This window comes from Gymnogyps californianus, chromosome 15 (genome assembly GCF_018139145.2).
Source record: "Gymnogyps californianus isolate 813 chromosome 15, ASM1813914v2, whole genome shotgun sequence".
Lineage (NCBI taxonomy): Eukaryota > Metazoa > Chordata > Aves > Accipitriformes > Cathartidae > Gymnogyps > Gymnogyps californianus.
The window spans coordinates 17412057-17431241 of NC_059485.1; the positions used below are offsets into that span (position 1 = coordinate 17412057).

At 54.5% G+C, this 19185-nt stretch overlaps 2 protein-coding genes across 2 annotated transcripts; one reads left to right on the plus strand and one right to left on the minus strand.

Moving 5' to 3' along the window:
- Positions 1-237: 237 nt before the first annotated feature.
- Positions 238-13466, plus strand: DNAJA3 (DnaJ heat shock protein family (Hsp40) member A3). The gene is made up of 13 exons (XM_050906208.1): positions 238-244; positions 1347-1598; positions 1790-1926; positions 2402-2485; positions 3256-3462; positions 4528-4680; positions 5684-5831; positions 6671-6735; positions 7663-7791; positions 8241-8356; positions 9102-9199; positions 11431-11547; positions 12352-13466. The coding sequence occupies exons 1-12, from the start codon at positions 238-240 to the stop codon at positions 11532-11534; spliced, it is 1500 nt and encodes a 499-aa protein (XP_050762165.1). The 3' UTR covers positions 11535-11547; positions 12352-13466.
- Positions 13467-13722: 256 nt separating this feature from the next.
- Positions 13723-18555, minus strand: NMRAL1 (NmrA like redox sensor 1). The gene is given in 7 exon segments (XM_050906021.1): positions 13723-14585; positions 16177-16308; positions 16310-16368; positions 16885-17134; positions 17853-18030; positions 18032-18083; positions 18516-18555. Coding segments are annotated over 7 exon segments (882 nt in total). The 3' UTR covers positions 13723-14414.
- Between the last annotated feature and the right edge of the window lie 630 nt (positions 18556-19185).

The window sequence follows — 19185 nt, forward strand, 5'->3', positions numbered from 1 at the left end:
CGGGGGTCTCTGCCTGCCCCGGCGCAGCGGCTCCCCGGGACCCTCCTCAGAGCCTCCCGCCCTTGGGGCTGACCCCCCCGCCGTCGGAGCAACCCCGGGGGCGACCATCCCGGGGGTGCCGGGGGGGGGTCCCAGCCCCCTTCCCTGCCCCCCGCAGACATTCGGGGTCACCAGACCGACAGCTGCCCACCCACGGGCACCCGGGACTGCGACCCCCCCCCCCCCGTTGTCGCCCAAATGTCCCGTGGGAGACGAGGGCAGCTGTTCCCTCCGGCTCTGGGCAGAGAGGACGGGGATAGCGGGAGGTTTCCAGTCCCGCGGGCTCAGCATCCTCGTCCACTCCCCGGCCTCGCAGCCGGCAGGGGACAGAAACCTTTGTGCGCAGGCAGCTGCCGGCGAGGGGAAGGGAAGAGAGGGCTGGATCTGAGCCCACCGGGCCCGGCCGCAGCATTGCCCACGCCCGCTGGAGCCCAGGTCTCCTTCCCCGCTGCCCCCCGGGGCCGTGACACTGGCGTGTGTACGGTGAGAGCAGACAGGACCTGACACATCCCCCTCGCCACGCAGCCTCGCTGCCGCGTCCTCCCACGCACCGCAGAGCCGAACCTCTCTGCCGACGAGCGTCGAGAAGCGCCAGCCCTCGGTAACGAAGGCAGGCGAGAAACGCGCTTGGCACAAATTGTTCTCCTCTCTCCCGAGAAAAGCTCCTGCCCTCAGCGCAGGCGGTGCGGTAGCGCAGCCGTCCTGGGCTCGGAAAGGCCTTTATTTCAGTTCTCCGGTTGCGTTTCACCCGCCGAGGCAGGAGAACAGGCCTCGGAAGGGAGCAGAAGACCCCCGAGCATGGAGCAGCGAGCCAACAACCCTGCCGCAGGGCAGCCGCTTCCTGAGGCCAGGCTGCCTCAGCCCCTCTGCAGGAGGGGGTGCGGGGGTCTGGCTGGGCCCGGCTCCCCCCCGGCCGGCCCACGGGGACAAGCTCTTCCTGACGAGGGTCCCACCTGCCTCTCCCTTCCCCTGGGTCTCCTCAGCACGGAGCTGGTGCCGTCCCTTGCCGGGCACAGTTACCCTGTAGGCACCGCTCCCGGTGCCTCCCCCCGAGGGCCGCCACGCCGGGGCTCTGCTAGGGGTTGCCCTCCACGGCAGCAAGAATGCCGCGGCCACCCGCAGCGGCCCAGGCCCCGCCGCCCCCGCGGGCCGCCGCAGCCGAGGCCCGGGCCGACGCCGCCGCTCCACAGCAGCCGCGCCCGGCAGCGCCACCGCGCACGCGCAGCGACCGGGGCCCGGTACCGGCGCGAGGCTACTGCGCAGGCGCGCTGCGTCCTTTTCCCCCACCCTCCCCACCCCCCCCGCAGCGCGTGGCGTCGCGCGTCGCCGGCGGCGCAGGCGCAGCGCTGCGCGCGGGGCCAAGATGGCGGCCGGGAGCTCCTCGCGCTGGCTCGGGGCGGCCGCCGCCGTCGCCGCCGCCAGGAGCCGCGGGCCGGGGGACGGGCGGCTGCCGCTCCTCTGGCTCGTCCGGGGGCTCAGCGGCCCGCCGCCTCCCGCCGCCGCCTCGGCCCGCGCCGCCCGCCGCCTCCTGCCGCTGTGCGCCGGGCTCTGCGCCGCGGGTGAGCGGGGCCGGGGGCGGCGGCGGTGGCGGCGGGGCCTCAGCGGGCCGGGGCGGGGGGCGGCGAGCCGCGGGCTGTCGCGTCGGGGCCGGGCGGAGGCCGGGCCCCTTCCCCCGGCCTTGTCCCGCCTCCTGCCCTTCGCCGCGCCGTCCCGACCCTCACCCCGGCCCCTCTGCCCTCCTCTCCCGCAGGGACGAAGCGCGCTGCCGCCGCCGCCGCCGCCTCCTTCCACAGCAGCGCGGCGGCCCGGGCCAAGGAGGACTACTACCAGGTGCTGGGGGTGCCCCGCACCGCCACCCAGAAGGAGATCAAGAAGGCCTACTACCAGGCACGTCCGACCGCGGGCCCCACCGGGGGGGGACTCTGCTGGGGCAGGTGGGCGACTGCCGGGCCGCGGCCCAGAGCCCGTAGCCAGATAGAGGAGCCGTAGCAGCCCGCAGCCTCTGTCGTATGGCAGAGAACGGAACCGCCTTTGAGATCCCTGTGTTTGGACCCGTTGGAGGCAAGGGGAGGTAGCGGTGGGAACGGTCAGCACAGCGGTCTGGGGATCTCTTCAAAAGCGTTGGTCTGCCTGCGCTGTCATCCCGGGTCTCCTTCCAGAAGGTCCTGGGATTGCTGAGAGAGTCAGGAGCAGCTTCTGTCATTCCTTATATTGGGTTGATAACAGAAGATGAAGGCTTTTAGCTCCCTAAAATAGAGAGAGCGAATGCCAGGCTTTGCCTAATGTGTTTTTCCTGGCATGCGAGATATGCTGAAGTAAGTTACTTCTGTCTGTCTCTAACGGTTTGATTTTTGTTGTTTAGCTGGCAAAGAAATACCACCCTGACACAAATAAGGATGACCCTAAAGCTAAAGAGAAGTTCTCTCAGCTGGCAGAAGCCTACGAGGTAATATGCAGGATTTTATCGTGATGAAAAGGAGGAGAGATTGGAGGGTAGATGGGGGGAAACATTTCTTGTGTGCATTTCCTGTAGAACCATGGCTATTTTTTGATGTCTTGTGCTTCAGGTTTGAGTGCCTCCGTCCCAGTGGTGTCTCCAGGAAATTACTTAGCCCAAATCTCTGATTTAGCCGAATATGTTTTGGGCTCTTTCAATTTGTGCTCTTTCTTAGCAGCGAGTGACTGGCATGGATGCAGCGGTCATTGCCGTGGAATTATTGGTCAGCTTAAATAAACAAACAAAAAAAACCTGTTGGCAGTTACTAGCTGTTTGAGACAGAGGTACCTTCCACTGTGCTGCACCTCAGCCCCGTTTCTTCCTGCTCTTCAGCTTGTTCAGAAATGTTCTGGTGCTGCTTTTTGCTCTCGTGGGTTTTCAAATTTACCCCAGCGCTCTTATCACCAGCTTTCACCCGATATATTAATGATAGACTATATAACGTAAGTTATTCTTGCTTATTAGAAATGAGTAAGATCTTGTCATCTTCCTGATGACGAGCTGAGAGATACCAGGGAAGAAGGAGCTTTTCAGTAATTCGTATGCTGCCGAGAGCTGGGATAGCCCTCCCGGTGACGAGAAGCTTTGAGAACGTGGGCTTGTGGCGATAATGCCAGTAGCCTTGAATTCTCCCGAGAGACGCCGCTCTGCAGGTACACGCTGTCCAGTTGCTCGGGATCCGTACAGCGTCCTGATGGCATCGTTCTTTTGCCTCAAAGGTATTAAGTGATGAAGTGAAGCGGAAACAATACGATGCCTACGGCACGGCTAGTTTTGATCCTGGCGCAGCAGGTGCCGGCGCTGGGCGGCAGTACTGGAGCAGTGGTCCATCGATTGATCCGGAAGAGCTTTTCAGAAAAATTTTCGGAGAGTTTTCGGGATCCCCTTTTGGCGATTTTCAGAATGTCTTTGACCAGCCACAGGAGGTACGAAATGTGTTTTATTTTCTGAGTAATGAAATGAAAATGAGAAATGAAAACCACAAAAGCTGGAGAGGGACACTAGTCTGTCACAGATCGCTTCGGGAGCGAGCTTAAGCAATGAATTTGCTTCTGGGAATGTCAGCACGTGAGTGTCCCGTTGTATGGGTGGGAGAGTCACGTATTTTTGGTAAGCTGTGTAGATACATCCTCCACACCTCCAGAAAGAGTATTTTTTGTGGACTTCAGCTACTTCAGCTGGTGTTAACTGACACCAGTCGGTGCTGCCAGACAATTCCATCATTGTAGAGGCATCTTTTCTGCTGTACGTTGATTTACATATGTCTGCTTTGATCTGTAATGCTAAAAACCACAAAATACCTTTTAACTATAAAGCAAGCCTTCCAGCGTTAGGTTTGCCTGCTTAATTGGCTTAATTTTGCAACTTAATTGGCTTACCTTTGCAGTGGAGCCCATAATAAAACAAAACCTATGTCCTGTTCTTTGTACTGCAGCTAAATGCTCTTTTAGGTATTGACAGTGTTGATTCATGCGCTGCCTTCAGAAATGCTTGGTATTCAGTACTTCTGGCTTTACTAAAAATGGCCTTTCTATTATAAACAGAATTTTGTGCAGTCATCTTTGCTGATGTAGAGTTTATTGAGGAAGAGCTTGGGATTCCTTGGGATCGAAAGGCTTCTCCCTCACCTCTTGCTGCATGCCCATGAAACAAAGCCTTCAGAAGTATTAAGAGTTTTCCTGAGGGCAGAAAAATGCTTGACTTCTATTTTTACTTCCTTCTTTTATGTTTTTAAATCTCGTTTCTGCTACACAACTGCTCATCAGACTGGTAGTCATCATTCCTGTAATGTTTGCTATCCTTCTGTACTGCTTTTTATTTATTTGAGACAGATTATTCTTCCTCAAGTGAGGCAGAACCCTTCTGAATCTGTTTCTTCCCTCCCTCTATTACCTGGATGTATTGTTTGATATTTGGCCTAAACCAATTTCAGTCTGCTTAAGACCCCATCGCCTGTCAGCTGGCGATTGATGTCCGTGTTTCCTGTACAGTATATCATGGAACTGACGTTCACCCAAGCTGCAAAAGGTGTTAACAAGGAGATTGTGGTGAACATCAATGACTCCTGCGAGCGATGCAATGGTAAAGGACACGAACCTGGTACCAAAGCGCAGCACTGTCACTACTGCAGTGGCACTGGCATGGTAAGTGCGTTTTAAGACACAGGTTCTGCTGTGCTTTTCGTTGTTGGGGCAAGTCAGTCTCTTCCACGGTGAAAAATTCTCACTACAGTCATCTGCTTATCTTGGGTGAAGCCAAGTTAATGTGGACTTGATGTTAATAGCCACTAGGAAGATTTTCTTTGTATTAAAGAAGTGCTCTGCCCAGCTAAAAGCACTAGCCTGCAGGGCTAGATCATCTGGTATCGTACATCCAGCAAACCATATTAACGATTCTGAAATTACTTGGGCATTAAATGGGATACTTTGAATTGAGGGGTGGAGGGAGGAGGAAGGTGATGACAGCCTAAGGGTAATCATGAAGTAAGATGATGCATGTTACTTACAGTAAGTTATGATCAAGCTTCAGGCTTTCAATTTCCACGCATCAAAATGGGTACCGGCAGTCCGTCTGTGACCAGAGTATCTCTCTGCGCAGAACAGGTGTAGTTGGTCGGAGGAGACTGCGAGCTCTTCCCACTGTTTCCTCATGTGCTTCAGTCTGGCGGGTGGCTTTCACAGTTCAGCCCATAGCTCAGTCTCCGTAACGTTTTCCTGGACGCTGGCAATAATTCACGCGAGTGGATTGTCCTTGGATTCCTCAAAATACAGATGTTTGTAGTTCCTTGTGAAACAGCACTGTAAGGAGCTTTGTTTCTGCTTGCACATTAAAGCCTAGAGATGGAAAGCGTTGTGTTGCCCTTCCCCTCGCCATGAGACACTTGCTCACAGCAGTGATGGTTTTCAGTGGAAATCAGAATGCGATGGCAATTGAATCTGATCCCGCTTCTCACGAGCAGCATCCTCTTTGGATTTCTGAGCCAGTTTTCCGCTCCACCCCTTGCTAAAGGATATCGCTGTCCTGTCAGGTTGCACGTGCAATTAGAGGGACTCAAATGTGCTGGGCCAGTCACTGGCAGTGTTTTGTGGAAGTGAAAAGTACCATCTCGGGACTAAATATTTGTACGATCTGTGTTTTCTTCACTAGGAGACGATAAATACCGGCCCCTTTGTAATGCGATCTACGTGCCGACGATGCGGCGGTCGTGGTTCCATCATAACGACACCATGCGTAGTATGTCGAGGAACGGGGCAAACCAAACAAAAGAAGACAGTGATGGTTCCTGTGCCAGCTGGTTAGTCTTGTACTTGTGTGCTGCTCTCTGTTAAATAACTATAGTTATTTGCTTCCACTTGGCCAACAGCAAGGCACTTGCCTCCAAAGCACGGCTCTGTCCCTGCCAGGTACAAATGTGAGAGCAACGTAAGAAGTTTTGCTGCGGAGAAGTTATCTTAAGAAGAAAGCAGGCTGATAGCTTGGCAATTGAAAGGGCTAGTAATGAGATGAACTTTCTGGCCGTGGACATAAATGTTTGCTTGCCCTTCCTGAGCTGAGGTTTTGGTTCTTGCATGGATCCTTCTAGGCAGGTTTTGAAGAGTGAAACTCTCGAAAGGTTTTGTTGCCTTGGGTCTTTCATTTGTCCTTGATGAAGCTTGGGGAGAGGGTGGGAATCTTGAAAGCCTTAGCTTGGCTCAGAACAGCGTGCTGATGGCCTTTCTCCCCAGAGAGGATAAAATGAGTGGTGGGGCTGAAGGCTTGCTTCTTTGAGACTGCCCTGGGTGAGCAGCCCGTAATTTTCCTGCAGCTTGTGGAGGCTGCCCGGTGTTCCTTAGTCTGATGCGTTTCCCAAAAGAATTCTGTAGGGATTGAAGGAAGTAATGAGCCTGCTTGGTGCATAGTGGTCACCTCAGAGGTATAAACGTGTGCTGACATCTCCTTCCTTTGGCCACGGCTCCTGGGCTCCTCTGGAGAGTGTTACTGTGCTGCCTGCTGGTAGGCCTTGTGCCTCGTGCTCCTGCCTGTGTGGGTGCTGCTGTGGTGGCCGGCTTTTGGGGATGGCAAGAGTTGTAGGTATTCAAGTAACACGTGGATTAGAACGCAAAGTAACGTTCCCTCTTTTTTTTCTGACTGCAGGTGTTGAGGATGGGCAGACAGTTCGGATGCCCGTGGGGAAGAAAGAAATCTTCATTACGTTCAGGGTACGTATCGTTATATTGTTGGCCGTTTTCAGTATTTAAGTTGGTCGCTTGTTCCCTTCGCAACTGCCTGGGAAGTGACTGACTGAATGGGGGACGGAGGAGGAAGAGCGAGTGATCCTTCGAAACAGCTGAGGTAACATGATCCACGTGAACTTTCTGAGATAGCAGGAGATCTGCATTGTAACAAGTGGTGTAACATTAATTTTGCTCATGAAGAATTGCGCTGCTTCGTCCAGGATGAGGCCCTTTTGTTAGCGTGCATCAAAATGCAGAGTAGGTTCTTGATGCCTTGAGTCTTTGACTTGGAAATGTGAAGGAGCTGTCTGCTTGCACGGGTGGGAGCACTGAGGAGGGCTGCGGGAACGCCTGCGAGAGGCTGGCTGGTGAAGTGTCCGCTTGCAGACACACGTTAAGTGCTGCTTAGCACATGTTTTGTAGCTGGGGCCTTCTTCTCCTGTAGGTATCCTGTCACGTGCGTCTCTGTCAAGGAGAAAGTTTTTTTCGGTGCCTTTTTTGTGGTGCAGGAGGATATAATTCTCTTCCAGCTTGTGAGGCCACTGCAAAGGTGCTTGCCTCCCTCTTCTCTTCTGGCTTTCCCCTGTTCAGGGTACTGGACAAGGCAGCATCTTCTCTGTCTCCACAGAATCATACTGACGCTGATAAATTAACAACAGGATTAGGGGAGGGAGTTGCTGAGACGGGAAGCAGGCGTCCTCTAAGCCTCTGGCTAATTATGGTTATGTGAAGATCTGTGTTTTTCTAAAAGACTGAACATTAACTTACACTTCTTAGCCGTGCAGTTTGTGGATGGTAAAGGGTCTGACTACAGCATTCTGATATGTTTTCTTCTGAGAACCTTCAAAGCAGTTTACCACGAGAACTTTGCGGTGGTGTGCTCACTTCTCTTTGGAACTGCCTGCCTTTTAGGTTCAGAAAAGTTCTGTGTTCAGAAGAAATGGAGCAGATATCCATTCGGACCTCCTTATTTCAATAGCACAGGCTGTTCTGGGAGGCACAGCCAGATGTCAAGGCTTGTACGAGACAATCAATATCGCAGTAAGTACCATTACGTGGAAGAGCTTGGGCATAAATCAGTGTGGGACAGCAGAGACTTCTCCTTTGCTGCAAAGGCGGTGCAAATCTCCTAAGTCTGCCAGTGTCGCGTTTCAGACTTCTTCAGGATTGAGCGTCAGGTAGTTTGTGACCTGCTTGGTCACCCCTCCTTTCCTGTCGCTGTGTAGGGACAGGGAAAGGAAGGGCCGGGTGGATTGCTGGACAAATCCCGTCCAAGGTCTACAGACCGTGCGGGGTTCTTTACTCGTTCCTTCAAAAGCTTTTCCGTCATTACTGACTTACCTTCTGAATGTGTCCAGATGCGTGAACGTACCAGATCTCTCCCATCCTACTTTGAAGCTTGCTGGAGAAGTAGTTAATTTTTATAGACATGTAATTACTATATAAATGGTTAAACTAGAGTAATAAACATGCCACCTCTGTGTTCATAGATACCCCCTGGTATTCAGCCAGACCAGAGAATTCGAATGAGTGGGAAAGGCATTCCCAAGGTTAACAGTTACGGCTACGGAGACCACTACATTCACATAAAGATAAAAGTTCCTCAGTAAGTAGAGCTAATACAAGTTTCTGTGAAATCTTGAACTTTTTGCAAAAAAACGTTGTTTTTTGCAATGTGAAAATTCCTGACTGCTTTATCAAGATCATTAATTTCTCACTCTGCTTTTAATTCTAATGTGAGGTAGACTTTTTTATTAATAATACCATTTGCAACCTAGCTCTAAAAATCCTAAACCCTGGAAACACGGCAGTACTTCTTCACCTGCGTATCTGCCTGGCTATCTATGATTCTGTCTGCATCCTGGTTACATAAATTCAGTGTTCTGGCTTATAACGTGTCTGTGCTCTCACAGCTACAGCTCAAAGGAACTGAACTCCTTGGCAGTTGCTTTTCAGACTGCCTGGCCACCCTCGGCTCCTGTGGTGAAGGAAACTTTTTAGCTTGTATTGCTGCACTCGGCAAGGGAGTTCACTTCCTGAGGTCTCCCCCCCAGATGTGTGTTCTGTTGCAGCTCCACACCGTTCTTCTCAGCACTTCAAAATATTTTGGTTTTTCACTGCAGTTTGGTGAAATGCAGTGCATTGTATCTCTTCTCTTCCACTGGGGCTTATTCTTTATGGATTGCTCATTTTAAGAGCACCGTAGGGCTTCTCAGTGGATGCCAGGTGTATTCATCTTGTACTTCTAATAGCTGCCTCTCGTGCGTGCTGCTGGAGAAGGTTATGGAGGTCTGTAGATACATCTGTCCCTAAAGACGGCCGTAACCAACACCCCTGTCTTCGACCTGCAGGAGGCTGACGGATCGCCAGAGAGCCTTAATGATGAGCTATGCCGAGGACGAGGCAGATGTGGACGGCACGGTGAATGGGGTCACAAACACCGCATCAGGTGAGCGGTGGGAGTTAGCGCTCCTTCCTCCTGGAGTTGGCGTGGGAGTGCAGAGCGCTTCCTGAGGGTTCCTGGGGAGGAAGGTGAGCCAAGGTCACCTTGAGACAGCGTGTCGGCACAACCTGCCGAGCGTCTTATATTGGGAATAGTTTTAGTATGATGTTAATAGGCTGTTGCACAAAGCAAGAAAGTAGCCTCTTCCCAGAAGGCTTTACTTGAATACTTACTGAGCAAATCTGTGCGTGAATAGAGAGCGGGCGTTGAGATACTCTGGGGTTCTGACAAGTTGTGGTGAGTCTCGCTGTGGTGATGAATGCCTTCTGCTCCCTGCTTCTGCCCCTCTGCCAGAAGTAACTTCTCTTAGTAGCAGAGGTAGAAAAAGAGAATGTGCTTCAGGCCAGTTTTCTGTGTGAGCTAATCCGTTGTGCTTCCGACTGCAGTGGGAATGTTTCTCCTTGAAAGCTGAAGGGGAGTACTGCTGTCAAGGCTGCTCTAAGCCATATTCTGTGCACGTGGGGGAACCTAGGATAGAAAAGTTCATTGGTGCCGAGTGTTGGCTCCAGTCAGTAGACCACGTCCAGCATGGTGGAGGGAGAGAAGCCAGCTGGGAGCTTTGTAAAGCTGCTCTTTCAGCTCCAGATTAAAATTTTTGATTCAGCACTTATGCATTTTAAGTTTCAGGGGTGAGGTACCTGGCATCAGTAGCAGCTAAAGGCGAAACATATGGTAGAACAGTAAGGCAAGAGCTTTGTCTTTTGCTACTGGAAAACAATTTTTTCTTATATTGGAACAATGAACTTCTTAAAGCCGGTTGGATTTCTTTTTATGCTTGAAACCAAAAAGGGCATTTATGACTGCGTACAGGTAGGCAAAGGGGAGAGTCTTTCAAAGCTGCTAAATGATCCCAGGAACTCAGGTCCTCTCTAGTAGACATGCCAAAGCCTGAGGAATATAGGCTGAAGTTCAGGATATTGGAAGGCAGTATCTGCCAAATACTTACCAATGTTATGTTTTATAGTGCTTCCATAACACAGAAGTTATGTCTTTTCTGCTGAGGGTAAGCATTAAGGGTCAGCCTTGGGGGGAAGGGACGAGATCTCTAAGCACAAAACTTTCATTCGAGCTTTTTAAAGGCATTTATGTGCCAAAGGGGGAAAAAAATGCTCTCCAAACTTGTTTTTTAAAAAGCAAACCTACCACTTTTTACCACAATTAAGCAGCAAGGTAGATTAAAACCACCACCAGTAGTTTGCAGTACAGAGACAGGCTGTTGCTGAAAATGTGTCCTTGCTCCGGGAAGCAGAAATACCCTGCGTGGATGGAGGTGTGTTCTGCCGCAGGCCTCGGTATTTCATACCGTTGCATCAGCCTGAGCTCGGGAGTCAGCTGTGGGAGGACGGGGAGGACTGGACTTTGTGTTCTCTGTGCACAAAGAAAGCTTGAGGAGGATTTGGGGGTCTTGTTATTGACGGTTTTACTGTGGAAAAAGCAGATTAGCAAAGAGGTCTCCTTTGTTCTTGCTGTAGCCACTTCTGGAGGGACAAACAACTTCTCAGGATCTGTTTATACAGGAAAATTATGCTCATTGCTGCCAGTAAGATTCCTTATCTGGACACTTGTTCTGAAATACTTGTAGCCTTTTCATTCTAGCCCGAGTTCGTTTTCTCCCTGATACTGTTTGTCTGAGCATTGCATGAGAATTACGTGAGGCAGGCTCTCGGTATGGTTTCACACTGCTTTGCTCTAAAGGGTCACACCACCACCATGAAACAGGAAGACAGATTGTTCCAGGGACCACCAATATAGCTTTTTTTTTTTTTTTTCCCCCTGTAAAGTCATGGCTGGCTGTGGTCAAGTAGACAACTTGTTTTTAGTGGCAGACTCTCAATTCCAAGTGCTCCTTTCCAAAGCCTGTGGGGTCCCTGACTCGACTGTGCAGCACGAGAATTCCCTCGCCAGTTGGAGGGCTGGGGAGAGGGGAAGGGAATGGCGTTACCTGGGCTGATGGTTGTCTTTTCCGCTTCTGGGGTCCGGGCTCTCCAGTGCTTTTACTGCAAGTGGTCCAGTACTGTGGCTGGCTGCCAGATGCAGCCCTGTACGCGAGGATGCAGGCAAAACCAGCTGCCTTGACTTGACCATTCCCCGTCTAAAATAACCCTCTCGCTTCGTCAGGGGTGCTGGCTACTGGTGGGAGATGTATCTGACTGCAGCCCTTTGCTGTTTGTGTCCAGGTGGCAGGGCCACGGCTAGCGCTGACGCAGGCGGGGATAGGCCTGAGGCTGAGGAGAACAAGGAGGGATTCCTTTCCAAACTTAAGAAAATGTTTAGCTCCTGACACCCCATCTGAGGTAGGAGGCCTCTTGTGTTTTATTGTCGTCTTTCCCCCACACCGAGCAGAACTTGCACTTCTTGGGAGGTAGAAGCAGCAAAAGCACAGCACTGCTTCTCACTTAGCCTCAGGCCTTCCAGCCACTGGTGTGAAAAGCCCTAGCTGTCCCCTGTGACCTGGAGCAAAAAGCCAGGGACTAAATTGCATTGTTGCTGTAGCAAAAAGCAGCAAAAATGCTGGCTACATCTTCAGGGAGGTTGCTGGCCTCCCCTGCAGCTCTGCTTTCTTGTCCACTCAGTCGCTGTACCCGATTCAAAGCACCGAGGGTGTTCCCGTTAGCTGGTAAAGCCGGGACCGGGCAGTTCTGCTGCCACCGCAAAGCCCGGGCTTGCCGGGAGGCGCAGGTGGGGCTGCAGAGCCTCTGGTGCCGGTACGCTCAGGCTGGACTTGCCCCTACCATGGGCTTACAGCACCAGGAAGGAATCGGTCTTTGTCATAAAGCGCAGCAAAAGCCCGTGTCGCACAAATGAGCGCAGTGTTATAACTCAGGGTGCCATTTAGTTGGTGTTGGCCTGCTGTAAGGGAGCGCTGCACACTTGAAGTCATCTATGGCAGACTGTGGTGTCTTGGATTCCAGGGGTTCAGCTTCTTGTCGCTGCAGGCTTCAAACTTGTCTGTTCTGCGCGGCTGACAAAGCGTGACGGCAGGTCGGGTGGGGAGGTGCTCTCACGCCTGCGCTCGCAAAGCAGGCTGCAGGGGCTGCTGCGTGCCTTAGGCGGATTCCGTCAGGAAACGTTAAACTTCTCTCTTGCTTCAACTGCAGGGAAGCGTTCCACTGGAAACTAAGAGCCAGCAGCAGCAGCCGGTCTTTGCAGTCGGGAATGAATCTTTCTGGCAGCGGGCTCTGGAGAGCGAAGGACGTCAGTCAGCAGCACAGTGAGAATCCCAGCTGGAGAGGCTACAAACCACTGAGGCACCAACAATCATCGTGATACCAAACCCACCCACTGTCCTAGGAAATGGTAATGAAGGAAAATGCCAGCTTTGCAGAAATGTGGCACTCTCTCGAGGTTGCGCCACAGTCCCTACTGCTGCTGGAAGTTTATTTGGTAAAAATTAAAGTTGAAATATTATTTAGAATCCAGAACAGTGGAAATGTGAAATAAAAATTGTCCTTCCAGCACAGAGTGGAGCAGTTTGCTGTACGGAGTCCAAGATGGCTGCTGCTCACTCAGACGCCCTTCTGAATGCTAGATGTGCTTGGTGAACTTGTCACCGCTTCTTTTCTCCCAGGAGACTTGGTGGGTCAGTGAGTTTTAACCCTGTCTTCATGACAGCCCTCCTAGCTGTCCTGCATGTGTCTCAGAGTGGGAAGTCTCCCTGTGGCTGGGACTCGTCAGAGCCCAGCTGCCCTGGCTCCCTCAGCAGCCGTGAGGTTTCTTAGTCCTGCTGATTTCCTGCATAAAGAGCAGCGATGGAATCTGCACTTTGCCTCAGGTTTCCCTTACCCTCCCCAATTAACTAAAGTTAAAACAGAAATGCTGTCGCTTCTGAATGTGTACAAGTTTATCACCAAGCCCTTTGCCAGTTTGGGACAAAGTCTTTTATTACATTAGCGCAACACCCGTAGCGTAAATGATTGGTCAAAGAATCATTGTTCCTACATGTGTGAGAATACATGTGAAGAGGATCACTCCTTCCAGGTGGAGTCGAGCTCTTGCAGTGAGTATTTTCATGGTTACTGTAGCCCGCTGTTGTTAGTTATACCGTGCAGGTACCATCAGCCCACATACTAATCGACCAGTTAAACAAGGACGTGTCGTAGTCTTGCCCTTAATTTGCTGAAATAAAGCACGCGTTGCCTCCTGATCAAACTGTCTGTAAAGTGATTCTGTATCCATGTAAATAAGATTGACTTCATAAAGATATTTAACACATGCTGTGCCTTGCTGCCTTGTCTACTCTTCCAGCGTTGCCTGTCACCCCCTCTCCCTCCCCTAGTAACAGGAACGAAGGTCTTCTCTCAGACAAGGAGAGGGTAGGGCGAGATGTCTCAAGTGTCTCTCTGGTGGCTGCGATAGCCTTTAAGCACCAGCAAAGGCTGCCAAATCCCAGAGCTCTTATCTGAGCACTACCTTAAGCATATGGGGGTGTGGGGGAAGGAGCTTTTTGAGTCTTAAATCCTAAGGTTGGACAGTCTTGCAAAGGTTTTACTCAACTCACGGGGGCAGTGACTGAAATTAGCTCTGTCTGACTTGAGGAATTAGGCTCAGCTTTCATGTTACACAGCACAGGAAGTCACTGCGCAGTCCCCTTTTGCCAGCGTGGTGCTAATGCAGCACTCTGCCTCTCCAGGCGTGCTGCTGGCTCACCTGCAGTGCCCAAACCTGCTCCATGGAGAAACCCTGGAGTTTTCTGTTTGCTTAGGAGCCCGCAGCAGTGCTGGTTGTGGGTACCTGCAGTGGCTGCAGAGAAGGCACTGCCCTGCGGGGCCCAGAGGTACTATGCATTCAGCCCACCAAGTGGTGCTGTATGCCAGAGCTGCCTAGGAAAGAGGGTGATCCTGGGAAAACGAGCCGCCAGCACCCTACAGCCATGAAAACACCCCGAAGTGCTAAACAAACACTGCCCTGAAAACAGCGTGCAAAGGTAGCGCTTCTGCCTGCCTGCAGCTGTACAGCCTCTCCTCTCATTCTAGTTGCACTGCTCTAAACAGTCTCAAGCCAGTCGCAGGAGAGCCCTGCAGCACGCACATGGACCAAAGCCCTTCCCGGCTCTGGCAGGGTCAGCCTTTCGGGGTCAGCTGCTGGAAAGGCAGCGTGGCTCAGCGCAGCTCACCTCCTTGGCCAGTTCCCGCTACCTGCTGTGGAAGCTGGGGTGGAAGGTTCAGAAGGCGGCCTTATTGTCTGCCACCCACTGATGGACGGCGCGGGCCTTGGGGTTGAGTTTCATGGTCAGGTCCACGTTGCAGTCTGGCTTCAGGGCATAGAAACGGAACATAGCGGCCATTTCCTTGGCCCCAGGCGAGCCACGTTTCTCATACTCCTCTGGTGAGATCTGCAAAAAGAATTGAGGAAAAAACAGTGTTGTCACAGGGCAGAGGTCCCTTAGACCACGCAGGGAAGCTGAAGAGGGCTGCGTTAGAGCAACCTGCCACGTTATTTCCACTGTGGTGAGGAAGGCTCTGCAAGTCATTTCGGTTGGGGTTGTGTGAAGGAAGCAGCAGCCCTGCTGTGCGAGGGCAAGGCGGAGGAAAGGCTTCTCCAGAGCGTGCTGGTGGGAGGCAGGATGAAGCAACCAAGAGTTGCCCCCAGTCCACCCTTCCTCCAGACGCAGCGTGAGAAGGTGTCAAGGTGGTGGTGGGGAAATCACGCCGCACAGATGCTGAGGAGCTCCTTCTGGATCTGTCCCGAGCCAGCTGCCCCCTGAAGCCACAGCCACTGGCAGGGCAGTGCTGCTGAGCACCCTGCACCCCTGCCTAGCAGGGAAGGGCCCAACCCGCCTCAGGCCAGCACCCGGCTCTGGCACACAGCCGCCTGTGCGTGGGCTCAGGCACACAACCTGCTCTCCCCAGGAGCAGATGCCTGGAGCAGCTACGAGGGAGCCCTTCCCTGCACCAGGGCACAAGCTGTGGCTGAGGGGTTCTAGAAACACAGGCTTGGGGGGTCCAGGAAAGCTCTGGAGAGCCTGAGCAACCCAGGCTGCCCCTAGTACCCCAGCACCCACCCTCCCTGCCTGAAGCAGAGGGTGAACCCCTGTGCTTCTGCACTGTGCCGGGGCATGGGAAGAAAAGAGCTTCTTATTTGTCCCCGAGAGAGCAGAACCTGCAGAGAGCATCACAGCTGCTTTGTTTCTGCTGAAATATGCTTTGTTCTCAAAGCAGAGAGCCACCGCACCACTCGTCCATTGTATCGGCTGCCAGAGGGGAGCAGCGCAGCCAGGGCACAAACGAAAATTAAAAAGTCCCGGGGCAATGAGAGGCGAGGAGCAAGAGGCCAGGAGCACTGTAACAGTGACACAAGGCCCTCGGGCAAGACGTGCTGAAGGGCTGGGCACGCAGCAGAGACCTGTTCTGTAGGTGCCCAGCCCTACTAGTGACTGCCTGGCCCCTGGCTCTTCTGGAGACCTCCCGTTTCAGTTACCCCTCAGAGCCAGGCATGGACCAGCTCGGGGGCACCCGTGCGTCTCCACGAGCATGAGTCGTCTCAGTGACAATACCTACAAGGCAGTTTCAGTGCCAACATGTACTCCAGCCGCACGCAGGGGCAGTGGGACTAATCCTGGACAGCAGTGCTGGGTTGTACCCGTACACTGAGCTACGAGGGCTCGGTGTGTCCTGCCCCAGCTACATGTGCTGGGGCAGGACAGCACATGTTTTGCCACTGCTATCCATGCTCAGCCCCTGTACGGGAGCCCCCACTATTCCAGACCAACGGGAGAGGCTGGGCATGCTGCTCCTCTGCTGCTGCCAGGCAGGGGTGCCCACCCGCAGCCAGCAGCAGCCTGGCCTGGGCAGGGGCCTGCAGAGCACCTAGCTGTTGGGAAGGCGCAAGGATCGTCCCCCCATCACCTCAAGGCAGGCTGCAGGGCCCTGAGCCAGCTTCCCCCCACCTCAAGAACATCACATACACCAAGGGACACTTCCTACCTTGCTGGCTTCCACGATCTTGCCCGTCTGCTGGGAGAGGACAGCAGCGTACTCTGCCTCAGTGAGCTTGTCAATGCTGAGCCCGACCACTTGGCCTACGTACTCCTCCGGGGACTTGAGCAGGCAAAGCACAAACAGGCCCAATGTCCTTCACCGCCATCCCATCCATGGGGGTGTGCCCCATGGGCAGCGCTGTACGGCAGAGAGTGATCCCAGCCAGAGTGCAGCCCTGCCTGAGGGAGCCCAGCTCCGAGGAGCTGGAGTTTTCAGCACCCAGCCTCTGAACACGAGGTGAGGAAGAGCCGAGAGCACCCATCAGCGTGGCAAGCCACGAGAGCACCTGCAGGGCTGAGCTGAGACACCGTGAACGGCCAGACCAGCACTGTGACTCGCCTGGATCTGCAGCCCCACCTCTGACCTCCAACATCCCAACTGCAGGGAGTTGGGGTGTCCAGAAACACTTTGGGATCTGCAGAGCAGCCCTCAGCACCAGAAACAGGACTAGGATCTCACTTATCTCTCGCAGGCCACCAAACAGGTCTGAAGGACCATAATGCAGCTGCAACTCGCTGTGGTCAAGCTGGCACAGGCCTCTTTTCCCCATCAGCCCTGGTAGTTCCCTCACCCCTCCCTCAGTGAGCCTCCGCACAGCGGGAGCAGATGACAACTACAGGACAGTGACCTGGGGAGCAAGAGGTCCCATCTTACCCAGGACAAAGGTATCGCCCTGTGGGACGTTCTGTGGCTTGAAGATGGAGAGGAATTTCTCGAAGTAGAACGGCAGTCAGATGGTCGTGGTGGGAACACCAACTTTCTGGAAGTACTCCCCCACCACACCTTTGCCGTCGAAGTGGAGCACCTCCAGCCGGCTCCCTGTCAGCTGCTTCACGTTCTCCAGGCTGCTGTACATGACATGGTGCAGACCGAGGCGCTTCGACAGGTCAGCAAGCCGCTTTCCCTGGGTGAAGCCGGCCATGAAGAGGAGAATGGGACACACGGGGGCTCTCATCATCCCTATACCCCCCCCTTCCCCTTTGTTGCACTGGGCAGGAAGGCAGGATCCAACACACGCCAGCTGAGCAAGCTCCTCAGCATCTGGCACCCTGAGCCCTCAGCGGGAACCAGGGCTGAGCAGGGCCAGCGAGCCCTGTGAGTTGCCCAGGTGGAGCAGAGTCCTCTGCTTACACCATCCTACATTAGAAAGGCCACACAACCTCCAGCTTTAGTGCTAGCTCCTCCACCAAGCACACAAACACCAGCCCTAAAGATCTGCCAGGGCCAACATAACTGCTCTAACATGTCTTATTTTTTGTTCACTGCCATCCAGGCATAGCAATTGTGCCACCTTGCAAACCTGTCCTGGGGGTAAACACCACCCTTGGGGAAGGCCCTGGGATTTCTGATACCACAGCACATTTTGGCCCCAAAGCTGCAAGTGCAGAGAACTACAGGACTGCAGGCAGCAACAGTCCTGGCTCAGCCCGGGAAGGCTCTGCAGAGCCGGGTCTTCCCACTCCTGCTGCTCTGACTCACGGGCAGTGCTCTCTTCCATGCCAAGTCTCGTGGCATTTACCAACTCCCTGAAGGCACCAGATCCTGGAGCCACACAACTGTCCCTCGATCCCCTCCTCCCAGGCCATTCCGCGTGTAGTCCCAGTTAAAGCAAGCACCAGTACCTGTGTGATTTCCTTCTCTTCGCTGCAGTGCTCCCAGAAGTTGGTTACAACAAAGGCTCCGTAAGCACCCACCAAGGCCAGCTCCAGTGATGGCTCATCGTCCTGTTCTGCCTTCACGACCTCAGCTCCCCTCTGCTTCAGCTCCTCAGCCTCCTTCTTCATGGGGCTCCACGTCACTGCGGAAGGTCCCATCTTCTAGCAGAGCCCGGGCCACATAGCCCCCCTGAGCCCCTGCAGGTGCAGACCTGTTCAGAGCCCCGGCTTCCCACAGGGCTCTGCTCATAAAGGGAGCTGGGACTGTGAGACTGAGCTGGTCAACCCCACGCTCTCCTTTACAACACAAGGACCAAGTCCCTCCAACCCACCCTCCTGCCAGCCCCACCGCCTGTTCCCATGCGGCTGCTCCAGCCAGGCCGGTGCTTTCCAGACCCCCTGAACCTCCACGGGGCCCCCAGAGCCTGGGCGTTTTGGAAGCTACCGATGCCTCTGCCTTTTGCTGCGGGGACCCGAAGCACCTCTCCCCACAGCAGCAGGGCAGGCCACTGTGGCACGGCCCAACCCTCGCCCTTCCCACCGGCCTGGGCCAGAGCCCGGCAGCCCCGGGGCTCTCGGAGGTGCGGCGGCACCCCCGGGCAGGGGCCGGGCCTTTCCCCGAGCACTCACCGGTTGCACCGAACACCACGATCAGTTTCTTCTCAGCCATGAGGCAGCGCGGGCGGTCCCGGGGCTCTGCCAGGGCGAGAAGCAGTGAGGTCGCACGGCCGTGCGAGGCTGCCGAGGCCCCGGCTCAGCCCCCGGCCCGGCCCCGCTCGGGAGGGCTTCCTCGGGCACGGCGGCGGCGAAGGCGGGGAAGGAACGGGGCGGCTGCGGGGGCCCATCGCCGGTCTCGGCGGGAGCCCGGGTAGGCGCGGAGCCACCTCCCCTCACAGGGGCGGGCGGTGTCGCGCCTCTCCTCACCTCTGTTCGGCTCAGCTCGGCTGGACCCGACTGCGTTCGGTTCGGTTCGGTTCGGTTCGGTTCGGTTCGGTTCGGTTCGGCTCGGCTATGTCCGGCTGGGCGGGTCTCACTTGTCCATCCCTCTCCCCGGCCACGCCCGGCCACGCCCACCCCGGCGGGCAGCCGGCGGGATACGGCGGACCTCGGCCGGGGACGGCGGCGCATCCATCGGCCGAGCCGCCTGCTTCGTCCTCAGCCACTGACCGCTTAAAATCTGAGAGCCCCTGCGTGACCCCCCGGGGGGCCGCTGGGGGTTATGCCCCTTCCGCCCCGGAGCCGTCCCGAGGCTCATAGACCCCCGCGCTGGGATAGCAGGAGGGGTCGCGGGTCCTCCGGT

Excerpts from the sequence above, each read along its gene's own strand:
- DNAJA3 (XM_050906208.1), top strand. Across the intron at positions 1,599-1,789 it reads CGCCGGGCTCTGCGCCGCGG|GGACGAAGCGCGCTGCCGCC; the intron begins GTGAGCGGGGCC and ends CCTCTCCCGCAG. Across the intron at positions 1,927-2,401 it reads TCAAGAAGGCCTACTACCAG|CTGGCAAAGAAATACCACCC; the intron begins GCACGTCCGACC and ends TTTGTTGTTTAG.